The sequence below is a fragment of the Grampus griseus genome (assembly GCF_964374135.1).
Source record: "Grampus griseus genome assembly, chromosome: 9".
Taxonomy (NCBI): domain Eukaryota; kingdom Metazoa; phylum Chordata; class Mammalia; order Artiodactyla; family Delphinidae; genus Grampus; species Grampus griseus.
This window is the reverse complement of record NC_139003.1, coordinates 7613498-7635225: the sequence shown is the minus strand read 5'-3', so window position 1 is coordinate 7635225 and position 21728 is coordinate 7613498. Positions and strand designations below refer to the sequence as shown.

The 21728-nt window shown below is 43.8% G+C and overlaps 1 protein-coding gene across 1 annotated transcript in view; it reads left to right on the top strand.

The window, feature by feature from the left end:
- CNTNAP2 (contactin associated protein 2) overlaps positions 1 to 21728 on the top strand; it is a gene marked incomplete at both ends in the record, with an annotated part of 2009686 nt that overhangs the window by 1969234 nt on the left and 18724 nt on the right. Inside the window, one exon of the mRNA XM_082661728.1 lies at positions 7642 to 7881. Coding sequence (XP_082517854.1) covers positions 7642 to 7881 — 240 coding nt within the window. The remainder of the gene's footprint in view (positions 1 to 7641; positions 7882 to 21728) is intronic.

Genomic DNA, 21728 nt, shown 5'->3' with positions numbered 1-21728 from the left:
CCATATAACCCCTGCTCTGTGCCGGAGGCCCGAGGTCTATGTAGCAACGGATATTCAGCATTAATAGACGTGTGCGTTTAAGAGCCACATGACAGTATTTTCAAAGACGAGTGCATTTTCAGTGAGATGGACAGGTTTCCAGGTAATAGTACTTCTGGAAGTAAATATATAATGATCTATGGGATCTAAATCTGCTACTTCCCCTTCCTCTTTCAAGGCCACATTTCACAGCTCTTTACCAAATGAGGCTGACAGACTCTGCCCCCAGTGAGCATCGCTGCGCCTAAACTTCCCTCCCGAGCGCTCGGCCCCGCCCTCACAAGCAGGCTCTGCGTGACAGACGTTTAATGTACAGTTTCCGGGGTAGGCAGCAGGCACTCACCAGCCAGGTGCTATTGTAGACACTCCGTGGAACACAGGGACTGAATGAGCAACATAGTCTCAGCTCTCAAGGAAACTGCAAATCTAGTAGAGGCACAAGTTCAGGTTTCTGGCCCGTATAGGGAGGAAATGACCACACCTGGGCCAGGTAGTTAGAGCCGGGAGCAGCACCTAGGAGGAAGCCATTTGGAGCTCTTCTTTTGAAGGGCTGGGCACCCCTGTGTTCTAAAGTGATGGAGAATCACAGCTATTAGGGAGGAAGATGGATTTCCATCTGAATGGAACAGAGGCCCCTAAGGCCGAAAACCAAGGGGTTCAGAGATGGACCAAGTTCTTCCACAACAATATTCCCCAAAGAAGAGTAATCTGAGGACCGATGATACAATTTCTTCATCTTCAGTTACGTATTTTCCATTTCTGGTTACCTCCTTTACTGTTATTTACTTAATACTTTTCTTTAAATGGACTCACCATTTTTACTTAAATAAATCTATGCTAAAAGGAGAATGTTTATGTTCAGAGGAAATTTTGTAATGCGGCCATAAAATTAAATACCAGTAGCACTTGCTGTAACGATAAGCAGTGATAAGATGTATATTCTATGAAAATAATATGAAGTTCAGTACTGCTGCCTGCAGAAGAGTCCAGGTCCGTTCTTTGTCAAAAAGGGAGCATAGCAGGTATCGAGGTGGTGGAAAAGACAGTCCAGTCCCAACCCGAGACCCTTTCTTTGAAGGATTGAAAGAGAATTGAGAAGGAAATAACTTCGTCACCTTGAGATTGGATGTTATTTAATGTCCAGTCTGTGAATAACCTACAACCGCCTCCAGTGCCACTGGTGGGACATACTCTACCGGAGAGCTGAGGGCAGGAAAAGAGGAGGGACGATGCTTTGGGCCAGTTGTGCCCGTGGTCTCTGCTGAGCAAAGGTGAGGTCTGCCATCCCATTCTGATCCCACAAATTCTAAGAGGCTGAATCCCCCAGCCCCTGGCACAGTGAGGGGCACGCAATAGAGCCTTATAAAAAGTCTTAGCTCAGGTCTCATTGACATTCTAAGATCTCTTGGCTCTGTTTCATAAATAGTAAGAAGTTAAGTTTATGGTGAAATTTCATATTTCATAATATCACATTCCCCCAAGAAAGGAATGTTGATAGAATATCCTAAGAAGTATAAAACATAAAAATCAGCTGATGAATAGATCCTATGGGATACACAAGAAGGCTGCATCGATGAGTTTGAGTAGTCTCAAAGGGAAATGAGAAATGTCTCTGTGAGTCAGCGTCTGAGTGTCTGCCCGGTCGCTGAAGAGGCTCCTGGGTGTCCACAAGGCCCTGGCACAATGGGGTCCTCGACTGGGCTGGCTTCCTTCTCCCCATGTTCCTTGCTCAAGTGCTCTTTTCTCTTCATTTCTCACAACACCCCTTGTCTGTCACTGGGTATTCAGCAATTTAGTAAAATGAGCCCGGAAAGCATGCTAATGCATTGCCAGTGTAAATTGCTGCGTCCTCCTTAAAAGGGTTGTCATGAGCATTTCATTTTAAGCTTTCACCCGGAATTGCATCAGTATTTTAAGTGGGCTATTTTCTATAACTCATATCACTATGAATATAAGACACTAAAGTACTAATGACAGCTTGAGAATTTAATTTCAGAAGTGACTGCACTGCATTTCTGAAATCTGCATGCTTTAGAGCAGGCTTTCCCCAGATTACACCTCAGCCATCTCCAGACAGACATCTCAGACATCTCCACGCAGAACGTAGTTTCTTACAGTAAATCGTATCTTAATATGTGGTTTCAGTATGAGATCAGTGCAATCAACTTTACAGATTAACGTACTTTTAATGAGCTCAAATGCACTAAACTGATAGCTTTACCGTTATTTGTTCAATGTTCTTAAGAAGTGTAGATTTTTATTGCACACAAGTGTTTACAGCACTTGTTGGTGCTTTAACTGATGCTGGCAAAGCTTTGACATCAGTTCACAGCATTTTTAAAAATCTTTATTATTGGCTCGTTCACTAATGAAACATGGTCTTAAAGCAAACTCTGACAGACATTTAAATTTTTTAAAAACAAAACGAAACCTCACTGCGCCATTTTTATGAAGAGTCCCTGAATAGAAATGCCAAAAATGCAAATGAATATAAAAGCAACATAAATATAGTCTGTTTTTCAGAGAGAAGCTGAGAATACAAAACATTTGACTTCTGTTTTTTTTATGAAACATAAATGTTCATTCAGTTATTAACTCCTCTAAGCCTCAGTTTTCCCATCTGTGAAGTGGGGATAATCCTTTTTAGCTCAGAGGGTTGTTAGGAAACAGTGAAATACTGCATGAAGTGTACTAAAACACAGTACCTCACACATGTACCAATTCTGGTTTATCGTGGAAGCTTTTAATATTATTATCACACGGTCCAGAGTTGGAACCATCTGGCCCTGAAGAAACCAGAGTGTCTATTGCATTTGTGGTCCCCAGGGAATGGGTCTCAGCCAGGAGTCTTTAGGGGCACATCAGCTGGATCTGGAACACTGTCCAGGTTTGGAACTGTCTGCTCTCCTGGGCATCAGGACCCTTGTTTCTGTGACCTAGCTGCCTTTCAGGAAAGGAACAGCAGTCGAAACACTGGGGTAAGGAAGAGAGTGAGCTGAGTGAACAAGCTGCGAAGAGAAGGGAAAAGTGCAGCAGTTCAGCCCCCAGGGCAGTCCTTGCAGCCCAGCCCCCAGCCGCTGCCCACTTGGCAGACATTTCCACCAACGCTCACGGCGACTCCCGCCACGGCGGGAGCCTCAGAGTCCCTGCTTCCCGCCGTTCCTCTGGTCCGTGGTCCTCATCAGAACCCCCTTCCTGGGGGCTCCCCTCTGGCCATCTGCCTTGTGTCTGTAATCCCTCTTTGAGGGTCACTTCAGGGGGAAACGCTCATGGGAGGACAGCTCTTTAAGAAGGGGGGACCCCACATTAAATTGGGAGCCCTCAGATAAATACAGCTTTGAACCCGTTTTCTGTGGCGTGATTGGAAAGCTGGCCCGACTTAAAGTTTAGAAAACTATGTCAGGGACCGTACGAAATGCAGCCGGAGTCAGAAGTTTCATACCCAAATCTCTAGCAGAGGAACCAAACTCAAAACGGACTCTCTATAGATTCTACAACGGCTGCGCAAAAGACAAGAGGGTGCTGGTGGTGAACACGTCGCTTTATCCACAGCTTAACTCTGCCTCAGCCCTTCAGCAAAAAGAAGAATCCCTCCCTCTCTTCACCCGGGGAGCTTGCAGGGCCCTGAGGGGCCAATGAGATCGCCTGCTCAGAGCAACTTGCTGTGCTCCTCTAGAATTATCTTTCCAATGTGGTTCCCACAATCATCCCCTGCAGCTTATATTTAAGCACTTTAAGTTTCCTACTGAAATACAGACATCTTAACATGGTGTTCAAGGCCCTTCCCAATCTGGCCTTGAGCTCTGACCCCATCTGACTCCCACAAAAACCTCATGAGAAACTCAGCCAGGAGTTCTCTTTCCTTTCATCCTCAAAACCTAGTTCTACAGAAGACAACAAGCCTTGGTGGTGATGTGGAGAAATTGGTGGGAATGTGGAATGGTGTAGCCACTGTGGAAAACTGTATGGAAGTTTTTCAAAAAATTAAAAATAGAACTACCATGTGATCCAGCAACTCCTGGGTACGTACACCAAAGAATTGAAATCAAGATCTCAAAGAGGTATCTGCACTCCCATGTTCATTGCAGCATTATTTACAATAGCCAAGACATGGAAACAACCTAAATGTCCATCGACAGGTGAATGGATGAAGAAAATATAGTATACACATACAATGGAATATTATTCAGCCTTAAGAAAGAAGGAAAGCCTGACATTTGCTACAACATGGATGAACTTGGAGGACATTATGCTAAGTGAAATAAACCAGACACAGAAGAATAAATACTACATGATCCCACTTATGTCAGGCCCCTAAAATCGTCAAACTCATAGAAGCCGAGAGTAGAATCATGGTTTCCAGGGGCTGGGGGGAGGGGCATTGGGGGGCATGGGTGAAAGGTACAAACTTTCCCTTATGCAAGAAGAATAAGTCCCAGAGTGTCTGTAGTTAACAATACACTGTATTTGTTATGTAAACATTTGTTAAGAGGGTAAATCTTATGTTAAGTGTTCTTACCCCCCCAAAAAAAAAAAAAACCTAGCTGTAGTGTTACCCTTCCTGAAGTGCTTTCCAGAACCCCATGAAACCTACTTCCCTGCTTTACCATAGACTTTAATAATTTTCCCCGGGGACTTCCCTGGCGGTCCGGTGGGTAAGACTCCGCGCTCCCAATGCAGGGGGCCCGGGTTCAATCCCTGGCTGGGGAACTAGATCCCGCATGCATGCCGCAACTAAGAGTCCGCATGCCGCAACTAAGAAGTCCACATGCCTCAACTAAGACCTGGCACAGCCAAAATTAACTGATTAATTAATTTTTAAAAAATAATAGTAAGTTTACCAAACGTAAGTTTTGTTTCTTAGCTAGGAACGTTGTAGGGGTTAGGAGGCCTGGGGTCAGTCTGCCTGGCCTCAACAGCCGACGTATCTTAAGCCTCATTTCCTCACATGTTGCAGAGGGATAATAACGCTCGCGCCTCCAAGGGTTGTTCTAGGAATTAAATATCCAGTTTGTCTAAGACAACTAGCACATTTTAAGGGAGTTCAACAAATACTAACTCTTGTTACTGGACAGCTTGTGTTCAGTCACGTTAGTTGGTTGTTTGTATGCTTGTTTCCTAGCGAGGCTGTGAGCTGCTCAGGGTAAACCCCTGTATTTGTCTACCTTCCTAATACTGCTGCACGCACCCAGTTCCTGCGATGAAGTGAATTGAATCGAACTGACCTGACCTGAAGTCCCACAAGATGGCAGTAGCCACCAGCCCCAGAAGCTTCCTTGTGGAGCCCTCCCCTCAGGTAGACAGGCTAAAAAGGACTCTCCTTTTACGGGCAGCTGATGGAGCTGAGGTGTCCCCAGCTTCCTGCCACCAAGTAGCTATTTGTTCTGGTGCCTCTACCACCAGTGAAGCCAGATAGCAATTCCGGACAGCAAGGAACTGAGGTCCGCCTCCCCGTGCTGGGATCAGTCATCCCGAGTCTCCTTGGTCTGAGGGTGTTTCGAGGGAAGGCAGACCACTGGGGGGAGGGGATGGAAACCAAATACTGGAAGGGTGTGCGTGGAAGGCAAGCTGGTAAACGCACGAGGGGTTCTGATATTAGACAAGGAGACGAAGAATGAGTCATGGAGTAGCCTGCAGTCATTGAGGAAAAGGCAAGGGAGGAAGAGGGGAACAAGCCAGCGCAGGTGTCAGTGGAACCAGAGCCTCTTCCTGGTCGTCATGGAAGCCTCAGGATACATCCTGGCGGCAGGGCTTTTGTACTTGGTTGCAGGTGCATCCTACCTCCCCATCCTAAATGGGATGTGCGTTAGCTCAAAGTCACAGGCTGAAATTTACTGCAGGAGAAAAATATGGAGAATCATCAATTAAAATTTCTTTATGTACTTGGCTAAGTAAGACCCTATTAGGATCCCCGGAATTACCATTCTTCATCATCCCCATTGGCATAGCTCTCTGTTAATCAAACTTCACACGGAACCAGTACAGCTCAGTCATGACACATTTTTTTTAATGTGATGAATAATCAGTACATTCATTTCTTCTGCCCCCAAGGCCTAAAAGCTCCCTTCTCCACTGATATATTCTTTAATTAATGGGGAGTAAATTTTTATACAAGACTATTTCACCTGTATTCATTCCCCAGGTGTAAAAGGTTGTAAAATCCAACTTTTCAAAGAAGTAGCTAGCCCCCTGTTTCCCGAAGTCTTTGTTTTTCACAGTTCAAGTGGAAGGGTAAATGTCTCACAACCTCGTCCTTGTGTTTACAAGGTCATCATCATGTTAACATACTCTCCCACCCAGAATACAAGCGCTGTGCTCTTCTCTGGAGTGCCGTTTGCCCAGCCCCTGAGTTTGTAGCCCTGCACCATCATTGCCTGTAGCAGTAGTTCTCAAACCTTAGCGGTGTCGGGACCACCTGGAGGGTTTGCAGCACACAGATTGCTGGGCCCCGCCCCATGCGTTTCTAATGCTTTCCCAGGTGACACTGCTGCTGCTGGTACAGGAGCCACACTGGCGAGAGCCATGCATCAGGAGGGTCTAGGACTCCTCCAACAGTCGTTTGTGCCAGGTAGATTCTAAAACCCAGGGCTACGGTCACGAAGACACTTGCTTTTGCTGATATGACTGGTATGACAATGTGTGTTTATAGTCATCGAAACAGTGCTTTGGAAGTGCCTCCACCCAGACTCACCCCTGATTTGAATGTTAGTTAGGAAGAAGATGCTGACTACAGGTTTGGGGCGGGTGGTGATTCTTAAATGCATATGTATGTTTGTGACTGAGTTGGGAAAGTTTCCTGACTTCCAAAGTGCCCATCTGATGCTAGCTGAGATTCTGGAAACCCCAGAATTCCCAGGGGATTGGATTCTAAAGAAAGGAAATGCCCCACTATAGGCTATGGGAACGCTTTTTCTTTTCTTCTCTTTTCTTTTTTAAATAAAGAATTCTAAAGAAGAAAATAAGAGGCACCAAATGAAACCATAATCTACCAGGAGGGCTGGGAGGGCTGTTCAATATATATGAGGGTCACTGAAGCATCTGAAAAGGGGAGAAAAGTCAGTCAGAACCAAGCGAGTGTTGTTAGTGTCGGCAGTATCTCACGTAGCTGGAAGGTGATTAGGCATGTGTTTCATTTTCCCAAGTATAGTCTTACTCTCCTCACCATGTTCTCTAGCAACACAGAAGGCTCTTTTAAAGTGAAGCGTCCAGGGCTTCCCTGGTGGCACAGTGGTTGGGAGTCCGCCTGCTGGTGCAGGGGACGCGGGTTCGTGCCCCGGTCCGGGAAGATCCCACGTGCCGCGGAGCGGCTGGGCCCGTGAGCCATGGCCGCTGAGCCTGCGCGTCCGGAGCCTGTGCTCCGCAGCGGGAGGGGCCGCAGCCGTGAGAGGCCCGCGTACTGCAAAAAAAAAAAATTTTGATTATAAAGTGAAGTCTCCAGCCCTAAAGTCTTATCAGGTCATTAATTTTTCATCTGAAAGAGCACAATATCTTAAACTGAAACGTAAGAGGAAGATTTGAAGACAAACATTCAAAGGGGACTTGTATATTACAGCGGTGATACGGCGAGTGGGATACGATCTTTACTTTCTCTTTTTCTTTTAGAAACAGGGAAGATTGACCAAGAGATTCACAAGTACAACACGCCGGGATTCACTGGGTGCCTCTCCAGAGTCCAGTTCAACCAGATCGCCCCTCTCAAGGCAGCCTTGAGGCAAACAAACGCCTCAGCTCGCGTGCACACCCAGGGCGAGCTGGTGGAGTCCAACTGCGGGGCCTCCCCGCTCACCCTCGCACCCATGTCGTCTGCCACCGACCCCTGGCACTTAGACCACCTGGATTCAGGTAAAGTCTAAAGCAGTGTCTTGGCTGGGATGCTTTATTTCTTTACGCCTCAGTTTCCTCACCTGTAAAATGGAGTTAATAGCAGACCGTCGCTGGTGATGTAGTTGGAGGATTAAGGGAACGAAGGAATGTGTGAGCGCAGAGTTCTTAGCACATCAAGGGCTCAAAAGGTACAACCGTATTCGTGCTCAGGGCCAGTAGTAAATAAGTCGAAGGGAAGGAGTATAGGAATTATTGACTCTTCTGCACTTAAGTGAAATGATGAGATACCTTAACCAATGTCTGCAACGTGACTGTCGGATGATCTGATCAGATCAATTCCTCACTTTTGCCTTTGTGACTCAGCTGCCTAGCAGCCCCACTGTCCAAGTTCTGATATCAAAAGATTACCTAAAACCATACAGGGATTCATCTCCCGACACTGTATTTGTACATATAATCCCATAGCCTTCCAGGTTTTATTGGTGCATTTAGGCTTAGAAAGCTCAGTGGATTTAGCTCCACTTCTGCAGGTGATAAGACTTGTCATTTGAAATCACAGCGCTAAAAGGATGCAGCTGTTGGCTGCGAAAGTAACTAGCTGCAGATTCAGTATCCACAGGACCCCGAGCGGTGGGGAGCCTGTAAGTCCCCCCGCTCACTCTACCCAGACTGACATCAGGCTACTCGGGTAATCTCTCCAAGCCTTTGCTTTTTCACCCACAAGGTATGAAGTGGGGTGTGATCTCTAAACCACCTCCAAATCTACCATCCGATGGACCTCCAAAGCAACGTGTGACTTTGCTGATGCCAAAGACAGCAAGGGGACGAGGGGGGAGCCCTGGGTTCGATACCATCCCTGCCTCTCCCCAGCAAGTGTCTTAATCTCATTCCTCAGTTTCCCCACCTCTGAAATGGAGATAGTAAGACCTAACTCAGAGAATTCCACGCAAGACGATGGATTTAAAACACTCAGCACAGTCACAGACGTGGAGGAAGCTGTACAAACGTTTAGCTGCAATAATACTAACAAAGTGGTTATTACTATATCCAACACAGTTTGCTATGATGTTTGAATGTCCAGTAGTAAAGGCTCCCAAATCCTCCCCGACCCTAACTTCGAGTTAGTAACAGTTCATCATGGAAACGCCGTGTGCTTGATCACTTTACATATATTCCAGCCCCGAACACAGGGTTTATCAGCTTCCGTGAAGCCTTGTCATCGTGAATTCTTGCCAGGATTTGCCTGCAAAGCTTTGTGAAACTTCAGAACGAAGCCGAAATTGCCCCATTGTCAGAATAGCCAATTTACAGACTAAAGAATCCTCTTCATTCCTCACACATGGGGTCCTATAACATGATGAGGGTGATGACGTGTGCCACATGGTATATGGGCACGTGTGCCCAGGGCATATGGAAGCTTACAAAAGAAGTAGCTCAATAGTGGTAAAAGTTAGAGGCTTATATACTTTTCTTAGTAGAGAAAAAGAAGAGAGGATAAAAGGCCTCTGGGAAGAACAAATGAGTTTCTAAAAGAAAAAACAGGAGATAAGGAAGTTTGTGATTATGTTTGTTCACGCCTGTGTGAACGGTCTTTGTCTTTTTCAAGGCCTTCAAACTCCCCTGCAAAGGGTGATTTGGGGTAGGTTTGCTCTTGGCCTCTTTCCTGGGACCTAAAAGCCTCCTAGAAAAAAGGGGATTTATGGTCTTATTTCTCAGAAGTTTCTATGTTTAGTCAGATAAGGAAGTTCCAAAAAGATTTCTTTCTGCATCTGTTGAATCCCAAATATCATCAGTTTAAAATAATCTTCATCCCAGCTCTGGGGTTCTTAGTGGGTCCCCACATCAGCAATTGCACCCTAGTTTCTGTGAGCCTAAGTTCATCATTCTGAATTTTGATTTGGGGGTTTTGCTTTTTTAGATAATCTTTCATGTATGACTGAGGATCCTCACTATCAGATATTCAGAAACAAAACAACAGAGCATACACAAAAATGCCATTTCTAGCTATAAATCATGTTACTTGAGTCTGTGTAGGTACCTGAGGGAAGAAAATAAAGGTGAGAGCTCATTAGTCCTGGTTTGAATAGAGGACATTTGGAAGGAGATCTGTTTCATCTGGTGCCTTGGGAAGTGTGATCCTCGACCAGCAGTATGAGTATCACCTGCAAGCTTCTTAGAAATGCAAATCAGACCAACTGAATCTGGCATCTGCATCTCAGCAAGATTCCCCTGTGATTTACCATGTGCCCATCAAGTCTGAAAGCACTCCTCTCAATCTCAGATGCACTTTCAGATTACCTAGGGAGCTTTTAAAAGCCCCAGTATCCAGGCTGCACTCCTGACCAATTAAGTCAGACACTTGGGTTGAGATGTCCAGAGATGTACAACCTCCCCAGGTGATTCTAATGTGTAGCCAAGATGGAGAATCACTCACTAAATAAGAGAGAAGCTTAATAATGGCCCCTTTGGTAAACCCTTTGAAGTAAGGTTACTAAAAAGAAAAGAAAAGTAAATACCCAGAAACCAGCTTATGAAAAACAGTGAAGCCTTTAGGTGGTGAAATCCCAAACTGAAAGGCTATAGCAGTAAGCTTGCCAAAGGTTGGGCTCCTCTGACCATTTCATAAGGAAGCTCAGGGAGATAGAGGAGTTTTCTCTGAACTTGAATAGAGCTAGTCTGCCTGGAAAAACAGACTTGAAGCAGACAAACAAGAGATCCACAGTGCGGGGCCAGACTCGGGGCCTCCATGAAAATTCATCTTTATTGAAGTTGTTACACCCCAGGAAGGAGCTTCAATTTGAGGAAGATGTCAAATTATTAATCAGTTTTTTTAATCAGCTGCAAGCTTAATTTGAAAGGATATCAGGAAGGAAATGCTGCTTTGAAATGAAGTATGTGCATTTATTTTAAAATCAAGCAGGCCCCTTGCAGTGAAGATAGGAAGTCTATGGTTTTAGTATTAGCGGGAACTTAGCAATCAACCAAGGGCTACTTACTTCATACTCACACTGGAGTATTTGCTTTGCAGAGGCCTGGAAGTTAGAATTCCAGACATCTACCCTGAGGTCTTGTGTTCTTTCTGCTCCCTTATATTTCTTTCTTATATCTTAGATGATATCACATGATAAAGACAGAAAATGGATTCCAAGGTATGCTGGCTTCCTGTGATAAGATTCCTTTTCTCTTCTGGAACACCACTGACTGAGCTGCTCATTGCCTCTCTAATGCCCTTTGGGCTCCATCACCGTTTTCCAAAGCGGGGGACATTTACAGTTGGTCAGGCTGTGTACTGCACAACTCCAGAGGATTCCATTTGCATTGCAGTCTATGGCTCCTGGAGCCCTGAAACATGGTGGCCTTGATAGGGGGTCATCAGATCATTATGGGAAGAAAATAGACATATCATCACGTGGCATAATATCAAGTTATTTCCTGTTCATTTCTTTTTCAGTCTTTCTCATTTCGTTAAAGAGAAAGTCTCCATGTGGTTCTGGCATGCATTTAGCAGCTCTCTCACCCAGCTATTCACCCTTTAATAGAGAGCACGCTTCTGTTTAAAGCCTTGACAGGCCATAGAATTACTCAGTAGGGTTATAAAGTTTTATCACTGCATCTGTTTAAATAAGAAATCAGGTCAGGGCTTCCCTGGTGGCGCAGTGGTTGAGAGTCCGCCTGCCGATGCAGGGGACACGGGTTCGTGCCCCAGTCCGGGAGGATCCCACATGCTGCGGAGCAGCTGGGCCCGTGAGCCATGGCCGCTGAGCCTGCGTGTCTGGAGCCTGTGCTCCGCACCCGGAGAGGCCGCAACAGTGAGAGGCCTGTGTACCGCAAAAAAAAAAAAAAAAATGAAGAAGATCAAATCAGGTCAATTTAGTGAGAATAAGTAAATAAATAATAATTAAGTTTTCCATGGATATGGCAAAAATATATGACAGTAGTTCCTATGTGATTGGAGTTTGGCAAACAGTGGACAGACAGTATGTCAGAATGATCACAAACACAAGGTCCTGGCATGTAGCTGGGAGAGTGCATTTTTTATAAGGGGAAATGGTAAAATTATGTTGATTTGACTTAAACCAATTCTGCTCTATTAGCAACATCTAGTCAATTCTTTTTCTGCCTAATTTTTTCTGCCTTTGGATAATAGGTACGGCCTGTTTAACCACATCATTATGGTCCTTTTAGAACAGTAGTTGCAAGGTAGAAAAGGCAATCCCTGGCCCTGAGTTCTGGTTTATTTAAAGGTCACAGAGCACCAGACAATTGCTATGATTCGCCTCTCAGAATTATGGGCTCTGTTTTTCTTTGTCAGATTCAGGGAAGCTTATTTCCTTGGAATGGCAAGGATTTGCCAGCAGAGAGACGACTACAAATGGCAACGCACTTTCTGAAAAATGCAGAAACAAAACAAACACCAGAAAAAAAATAAGAATCTGATGCCGTAAATTTCTGCACTAAGGAACAGCTCCGAACTGTACACCAAGCTGTTTTATGAGGCATTCGTATTAAGTCTTAGGATTGATTTGTTTTTTAATCACATTCATGATATTGAATACAGAATACATCAGACCAAAGGCCACATCCTAGGGTTTTTTTTAATAGCATTAAGATAGACAAGGCACTTTAAGATGTAAGATTTCATTTCCCAAGGAATCTCCTCGTTATAAAGATTATAACGAGTGACTGGAACCTAGAGATTCTGGCTCCCCGCCTAAAGCTAACCTGCATCTGATACTGAGAGGCTCTGGACCAGGAACTCTCAGAGCCCCTTCTGAGAGGAAAGTGGGCAGGACATGGAAAATCCAGAAGCACTGAGTGGAAAATAGTCCTCTGAGAATTGTCAGGAATTCGGGAATCCAAACCCAAACTCGTCCGGTGGATTCACTCAGGGTCACAGAGCAGTTGGAAAAACCAGCTCTCAGCAATGTGGCTCTCATCCCAAATAAATTGGGAAGTAAATGGAACACGGTGCCTGGGATCACTCGGTGTAACAAGCACATGCCCCAGTTAGATTCCAGAATATACAGTCTGCCCAGGTACTGTGAACTAAGAATTAAGGGCTCTGCGTGCCACATCAGACACTTTACCACTGGAAATCGTGGGTTTGATTTCTAAAGGCACCCGTTTCTCTATTGCTGTGATTTTTAGTAACTTGATTTCTTATCTATGTTCCACATTTTTTTTCTGCCATCTGAGGATAAAATATTTTTATATCTTCACGTGTGAAAGAATTATAGATAAGATGAACATTTAAAAACTGCATATATCTATTCCATTTCCATCATAATTACAAGCTGGTAGTTGGTTTTCTTTACCACCTGCAAGCACTTAAAATAATCTTTCCAGCTGTTACAATTACATCTTAATTATTTCTGAGCAGATCCCGTTTTTCATCCTTGCTAAGGTTGCATGATTAATTTGTTTAATCTCTGATACCTAATCTTTTTATTATCTTTTGTGTCTTTTGTTCTCTTCTGTGACCGACACAGACATTTATTCAAGTCCAAAAAACATTATCATCATCTCTTTTCTGACATGCACTTTTCCTGCAGATGATCCGAATTCTGCTTTTCTGCAAAAGCACCAAGCACATTTATATATAGCTTAAGTCAAATATAATAATAGTTACCGGTTTTTGATCTAATGGTCATTTAAGTTTCCATAATGAATAGCTTTATACACATGATCTTGTTGAGTCAGAGATGTATTTTTAATTTTGATTGTATTACAAATCTCCCTCCAGTGACATAGTACCTCCAATTCAATAAGATATAAATCTTTTTTCCCCACACCCTCATCAACGCAGCACATATAATATTCTTTTAAATCTTGCTATACTTTATTGGAAAAATGAAATTTTGTTGTCTTAATTTGGATTTCATTAATCCAAATTAAGTAAAGATGCTTAATCATGAGTGAGATTAAGTATCTTTGTATATGTTCATAAGCCACTAGGATTTATTTTTCCCCCCAATCAGCCTGTTTATATTTTTTGACCAAAAAATTATTTGTATATTTACATTGTTTCCCATTGGTCTGTTGGTCATTTACTAATTGACTCATAGAATTTTTATATATTAAGTAAACTGACATTTTACTCTATGTTTGAACGTTTTCTCAGTTTGAGCTCTTTTTTTTTAAATTTATGGGGTTTTTTTCCCCATGTAAAAATTTCTAAATGTTACATGATGAAATATAAAGTTTTTCATGACGTTTGGGTTTTGTGTCATGCCTTCTCCATTCAGAAAATTTTTTTTAATGATTGTACATTTTTTCTAATAATTTTATGTTTTATTTGTAAGATACACATATTTACTGCCCTTGAAATTTACTTGGGTAGTAAGAGTAAGGTAGAAACCCAACTTTATTTTTCCCCCCTGGCCAGCCAGTAGTTCCAGCACTACTGGTTGAGGACCCATCCTTTACCCTACGTTTATCCCATTCAAAATTGACCTTTATATTTATGTCTACTTCTAGACTCCCTGATCCATTGCAGTCATCTGACTCTTCCTGAGACGGTAGCAAGCTGTGGTCATGACTGAGCTTTTGTAATAGCATTTGATTTCTCATAAAGCTAATTTCCCTTTTATTCTCTCTCTTTTCTGGGATTTTTATATGTATATGTTACCTAGAGGATTCCTGTTTTCATAAGGATCTTATCAGGGTTAGATGTTAAATAGTATCTAATGCCACTTCAACATCTACTGGAGATAACCATGTGCTTTTTCTTCTGTGATAGATTAATGCGGTGAATCATAGTAATAGACTTCCAAATACTGAGCCATGCTTTCATTCCTAGCATTAACCACATTGAGTCATGGTGAGGCATTCTCTTGAGGTATAACTAAAGTCATTTTACTAAAACTTCTTTTAGTTTTCTTTTTTACATCACTAATTCTTGGGTAAGATGCGTTTGTAGCATCCTTTTACTTTGGAGGGGAGTGCAGATTTGGATTTTATACTTAGGCCAGCTTCATAAAAAGAAAGTAGAAGGGGCCACCCAGCAAGGAATGTGGGAGGCCCCTAGGACAGCAGTCCAGACAGACCAGGAAGGAACCTGGGACCTCAGTCCTACAACCTCAAAGGCCAAATTCTGCCAGCATCAGGAATGACCTTGGAAGCACATTTTCCCCCAGGACTTCCCCACAGGCACTCAGCCCTGCTGACGCCTTGATTTCGGTCTTGGGATACCCAGTCACACCATGGGCGACTTCTCCATCACTCTCTAACTAGTAGAATAGCTCAAGTGCCATCCAAACTTGAATGTGCTCAGAATCACCTGGCGAGATGAATGAATGCAGATTCAGGAGGTCAGAGGTGGGATTTGAGACTCTGCGTCTCTAACAAGCTCCCAGGTGATGCTGATACTGCCGGTTCCCAGGCCACACTGTGTGCGGCAAGGATATAAACAGCCTTGGAGCCTTACCCACCTGTACCTTGTAAGTTGGGTAAACTTCACCTGCAGAACCACTGGAGTCTACTGCTTTCTTGTGTGTGTGAGCAGAGCTCTTCGACAACTCTCTCAATTTCTTTTATGAGAATCTAATTAGATTCTCTTTCTCATCTACTATAATTTCTGTTCTTTACATTTTTCTAGAAATTAATGCATGTAATCTGAGTTTTCAAATTCGTTTCCATAGAGTTGAGCAAAATAAGTTTTTATAATAATTCCCGTTCTCTCCTTAGAAAATGTTTATTCATATATTTTTACAATGTAGGTGTAGACTTTCCCCCCATTCTTCTTAGATTATCTGACAACTTTTTTTTGCAAAGGACCAGCTCTGGATTTATTCATTAGTTCTATCATTTTTCTGTTTTCCTTTACCACTTGCTTTATCCTGACTTCTTTAAATTTATTTTTGCTTCTCTTTAACTGTCATTTGAATATTTCCTTATTGTCATTATTGGCATGTGTGTAACATCCTCTTTCGGAGGAACATGAACCAGAGTTAACAAATCGAAGCTCTAAGCCTAAGTCTCTGGCCACTTCTGACCCCACCTCCCGGACCACACATGCCAGATGCAGGGTCTTGGCATGAATATTTTTAACCAGACTCTCACCTAAGGGACGGCCACCTTAAATGCCAAAGCCTTCAGACATCACTGTAAGAACAGGTTTGGCAGGCGTGTGTTCCCACAGCAGTGGAGCAGGTGAGGAAATGATGGGGCGAAACATCACCTGAGAGGCTAAAGTGAAGGGCGGTGGGGTTCGATCCCCTTTCAGCACCGGACACCCCCTGCACACTGCCCCACGTGCCTGACTGTGTCTGGGGCTGCCTCCACTCAGGCTTCTGTTCTTTCCTAACCAGGACTGTTCAGCGCCATCGTGGGAAAATCCAAAGGAGCACAAACACCCAGCTTTGGGGTAACTTCCCAGGTCCTTGATTCCTCCTTCATCTGGGCTTCTCTTTAATCCCAGTTCCTCCCCCTCTCTTTCTGTCTGTCTTTCCCTTTGTCCCATACAATAGATTTTGAAGCCCAAGGAGGTTGGAGTTCTGTCCAGCCCCCGCTCTAAGCTGTCCACCCTCTGACCGCCCCCCCACCCCCGCCTGGCACCATCCTTAGAGACACCTCTCTCCCTGTTCCCACGCCTGCCGGGACTCTCAGCTGTCACCTCCATCATGTGGGGCTGGGAAGGGCAGGTGACACAGGCGTGCACGTTGCTATAGCAACTTCTCCGTTGATGGCAGAACCACCAGCTGCAGCGAGTCACAGCGTTCATTTCTGTCTCGCTCTTATGCAGGGCAATGTTATGAGAAGCCCATGAAAATGAAGTCGATCTGAGCTCAGGGTTGTCCACTGATGTCTGTGTCTGTCATTGCCTCTGTCAAGGCAGGGCCCCGTGCTAACTTTTCCTACTACACTGCACTTTTGAACATCCTTGTATATCACTTGGGCCATTCAAGGGAGCACAATGTTCCAGATTAATCTGGTGCCACTTCCTTTTCTGACTTGTCATCCAGAAGACTCTCACGGAAATCCCTGCGTGTGAATCCTTCCCGGGGAGCCCTGCCGGTCCCCACCTAGAAGTGCCGCTTCTGTCTTTGCCGGCAGTTCGGGGCCTGCGTCCTGCCTGTGGTTTCTGAAGTGGCAGAAACCTTATGCTAGACGAAGTCTTTGACCCAACGCCAGCTGTTTTACTCATTTGAGAAGATCTTTGCTCAGTTCTCTGTGTTCTGCACAGACTGTTCGGAAATGTCTAAAGACCAGGTGGATCCTTGACTCGGCTGTTGAGCTCCTGCCTGGGAACAATCCTGAAAGGCTTTAAAAATTAAAAAAAAAAAAAGTAATATCAATTTTATGTTAAATCGTAAAATGTACATAAAAATCCGTATGAATGTGGGGTGTAGTTATTTTAAACATAGAGAATGAGATTAATCGTGAAATTTCCCCACGAGAAAAGGCTAAAAGTGGTTTTCAAGAATTTACTTGGGAATTTTAACTTTTAGGAAATGGGAAAGGATAAAGACAGAAATGATAAATTTGTAAATAACTTCAATTGCTGAAATGCTTTCAGTGCATGGTTTTGTTTTATCCTGACAGTAGCTCTACGTGGTCTGAGTGGACATTATTAACCACATTTTAAAGATTAAAAAAAGTGCAACTCGGAGAGGAAATGTACTCATTCCCACAGTAAACATCTAATGAGTGGCCCAGCAGCGACTATGCATTAGCAAACCCTGCGGGGCTTTTTGGCCACCCTGACGCCTCCTCCCCATTCCCCATCAGGAGAGAGTCTTGATGTGCTGTCAGGACTGTGAACCAGTGGGTCCCAGTATTTATAGCACTTTGCTCAGAAGTCTACAGAAAATAACATCCTCAGGTCTAAAATTCGGGCATACTCACCTCTGATTCAGTGCTTTTCCCACTTTTCCTTTCTCTCAATGAAACATTTGAGTCTAACTATAAAAAGATTCCAGTTCTTTACTCTGAACTGTCTTCCTGTCTTCTATCATCCCTTCAGTATAATGCAGAAGCCTGAAATCAGTAATTTGCATGTCTGTAGGTAAACCCCTGATACTAAATATACCGTCCTTTTTATTTCCACTATCCCTTTTTTGGTTTGGAATAAATCATCCCCAAGCCTGCTAGAGCCAATTCAATATTATTTCACACTTGGTTGACATGAATGAGAAGAGCTATGACAGAGCAACGTGGCTGGTACTGGAAGCTTATCACGTTATCTTGGTACTGACGTGAACCAGCACCAAGGAGGCGTCTCTTTGTGGGGGAACATCAGGAAGCTGTCATGAACAAGCATCATTTGTTTCACAAGATGCTCTTTGATGGCCATTCCACCTGCCAGCCAGAAAACACAGCCGCCTTTTGAGATCTGAGGTTAATTCAAGGAAAGAACAGTTCAAAAAACGATGAAAATACCTAGCATGGGGGTTGTGTATTCTATTTTCTGAGATCAACCTTGGAAGAAAAGACATTGTCTTGGGGCTGAAATTTTAAACTTTCACTTGTGCTAATGCAGCCGGAAAACGTATTTCCAAAGCAAGAGCCCAGCGGGACATTGATAAAAGACTTAAAATATATAGAGACTTAATGTTTAAAGCCCTTTAGTTTTGCTTGTTCTCCCCTCTAATAGACCCCAGAGGAGGCAGAATCCCGTCGGCTGGCTGTGATCTGGGTCATATACCACTGTGTTCTCAGAAACTGTCCTCTTCTCTATACTGGTTTCCGAACACTTAGGAACAGAAAGGGTCAGTTTTACATTTAGATGAAATAGCAGTTACAACACAGACATCCTGCAAAGCCAAAGCCCCGTGGATATTGATGGAGCTGGTCCACAGAGAGCTGGAGTATAATCATCATCTTCCACTGAAGGCAACATTGTCTGCAAGTTGAGATACAGAGGTTGTAGCAGAAGATTAGATGTTTTTAATGCATATTATTATTCATTCTACTACCTTGAAAGACATAGGATGATAACAAAATCAGTAATGTCTAGGCATTTCCAAACGAGCCATCCACAGTCAAATTATGGCCTTTGAATTTACTAGAAATTTCCACAAAGGGGGAGTAAAAGAAGACCCTTCGTCTTTGCCTGATTCCTCAAATGATTAAATGTGTTTAAATATTCTTACAAATGATGAAACTCATCTTCTGACTAGAATTTAGGTGATTAAAAAAAAAAGTTACTTTCACTGAACTCCCAAACCACCAATTCTGCAAGTCCAAAGCCTCTGCTGGGACCTGCATGGTGCCTGGTGGATGCGTTTCTCAGCAGAAATTTGAAGGCAGTGGCTCCAGGGTCTCCTGAAGACGTGTTGGTCTTCTGAATGGTGCCAAGTCTTGATCACAGTCTAGAAGAAAAGGTGGAATACATCAAGGAATGTCTTTAAAAGACATATTTTGGCTTACTCACTGTGATTGGGTTGCTTTCTTCTTCTTTCTTATTATTGTTAGTTTCTCAACTACCCCCTCCTTAGAAACTGAGGCCATTTCCATGAATCAGCAGACAATTCTGGCTAAGACTGCCCTGCTGATAAGGAACCCACAAATTGTATTAGCAGGTGTGTTCACCTGGCCTGGTAACCATCATAACTGTGACCCAGCATTTCACCAAGTGAGAATCAGTCACTCTGGTGCTATGGGACCCCGGACACACCACATTCCTGTGTGGTCTCAGGCTTTCCACCCAGCGGACTGCATTCTGCCACTGCACAGCCCACCCATGCAAGAACCAGCAGCAAGGAGACAAGAATTCTTTCCAAAAACAAATCAATAAACTCCAGAGAAACCAACAACCCAGTATTTTTAAAAAAAAATCTGTTTTCTTTCATATATGCCTGTGAATGCATCCGTACCATCAAGAACCTATGTGCCGACATCACAATGTTACCGAATTGGGTCCCACCACTCGCCACTCGAAAAATCAATACTCGAGAGAGACAAATGTCGGTAGAAAGGAAAATTGCTTTTAATCAGAAGGCCGCAGCCTGGGGAGATGGTGGACTCAGTGTCCCCCAAAAACCACCTCCGAAGATTCTGCTCAGCCATGAAAGTTTAAGGGAAAGAAGGAAGTCATCTCAGTGAATCACTGAGATGGGGGAGGTCAGAGTCGTCCCCATCCGCCACTGTGTGCAGGCTTGTCCACTCCTCGTGATACATCATCTCCTTAGATGCTGCCTTGTTCACACAGTTTGTCCATGAGATTCCCGAAGAGATCTGGTCATCTGTTAATTACTTGTTCTTCACTTCTTTGATCCACAGAAAGAACCAACAGATTAGGCAAGGTATTGTGTGAGCAAAAGATTTGAAAGGTGTGGTAGGGCCAGAGGTGAGTAGAACATGGGTGCCTGGTTTAAGGTTAGTGACAAGACAAAAGGGTGCCCCCTGCTAAGAGCTCTTTCCTGCCGAAAGCTGCTTACTTTCTTCCTCCCTGATGCGCATGCTTTAGAGAATCACCTATTTCAAATCAGGAAAGGTCTCCAAGGACATGTCTAAGATAACTGTTTATTAAATTCTCGGCTGTTTTTTCTTAGACTGCTCTTAATATTGAGCAGTCATAGACTCTCCCCCTCTACATTCAAAATACTAAAGGATTGTCCTCAGAAATGAAAGCAGGGTTCCATTAGGAGCTTTCACAAGACTAGAAAGAAATAGGGCTAAAGGAAATGAAGCCAAGGGGCATTCTGTCATGCGGATCATTTAAAAGCACACAGTGAGTCAGCACACCACCATCCCCCAAAAAAAGACAAGGTCTCAGAAGGAATTATTTCAGTTCCTTCTCAGGCATCATGTTAAATGAAAACACACATGCACAGGAACAGCAGGAGATGTGAATCACCGGAGTCTCGATTAAACCTCTGCTGCTCAAAGTGAGGTGTGTACTCACACTCCCCCGCAGCCCATCAGAAATGCAGACTCGCAGCCCAAGGCACTCAGAATCTGCATTTTAATCAGATTCCAGGTGGTTTGTGGGAGCCTTCAAGTTGGAAAGCTCTGAACCAAAGCACTCAGGAATCGTTTTATTTATTTTCTCCTAAAGGCACATCAGAATGAGGTATACAGAGGAAGACAAAGCCTACACAACCCGCTCGAGGCCAGTGAACCCCCTTCTCCTAGTTACTCAAGGCTGAGGTGCTTCATCCCTGACCTCTGGAGCCCTGTGTGAGGGCCAGCACCTAGGTATTCTAATCCAAATACCTCCTACAGTTACTCAGACAAAAGAATGCAATGGCAGCCTCATTTGGGAGTATCAGTGGATCTCCTTCCCGAAAGGCAACTGAGACGGTTTAGAAGTTGGCTAAAAAAACCGATGGAAGGAGGGAATTTAGTAAAAATCGATTGCTCTTTCAGTACCTTCATTTACAGTTGGCATTATTTAAACAGTCAAGATCTATAGTGGAGGACGGCAATCTCCTTTATTCTGTTTCTTTTCACCTAATTAGCCTCTTTTGGTCACTGGATCTCCGACACTGGAGCAAGCAGCTGCCACTTGGCCGCTCTTTTAAGAAGCTGGAAACGTAAGGCTTGATTACCTTCCCACGTCGAAGCCCAAAATTCATACTCTCTTCACTGTTGGGGCTCTGAAATTCTGGCTGGTCACCTTTCTGTAGAAACTGAAGTGAAGGATGTAGTAGAAACACAAAACGGAGGCTCACCAAGGTCCTGCCACATAGGGTTTGCTTGGCTAAAATCCTGCTGGCCCTGAGAAATCTCCCCCTCCTGAAAATGCGATCAGCAATACCCTCTCTGAAAATAAAGGAGCATCCCCTGAGATCTTCAACGTCTTACTTGACAACAGTTTGTTTTCATAGGAGTTTCCAAAGTATCAGTCAGTAGTGAATGGCTAAAACAGTTTGAAAAAAATTGTTTTCTGCCATAGAGCTCAGATTTGAAGAGAGTGAATA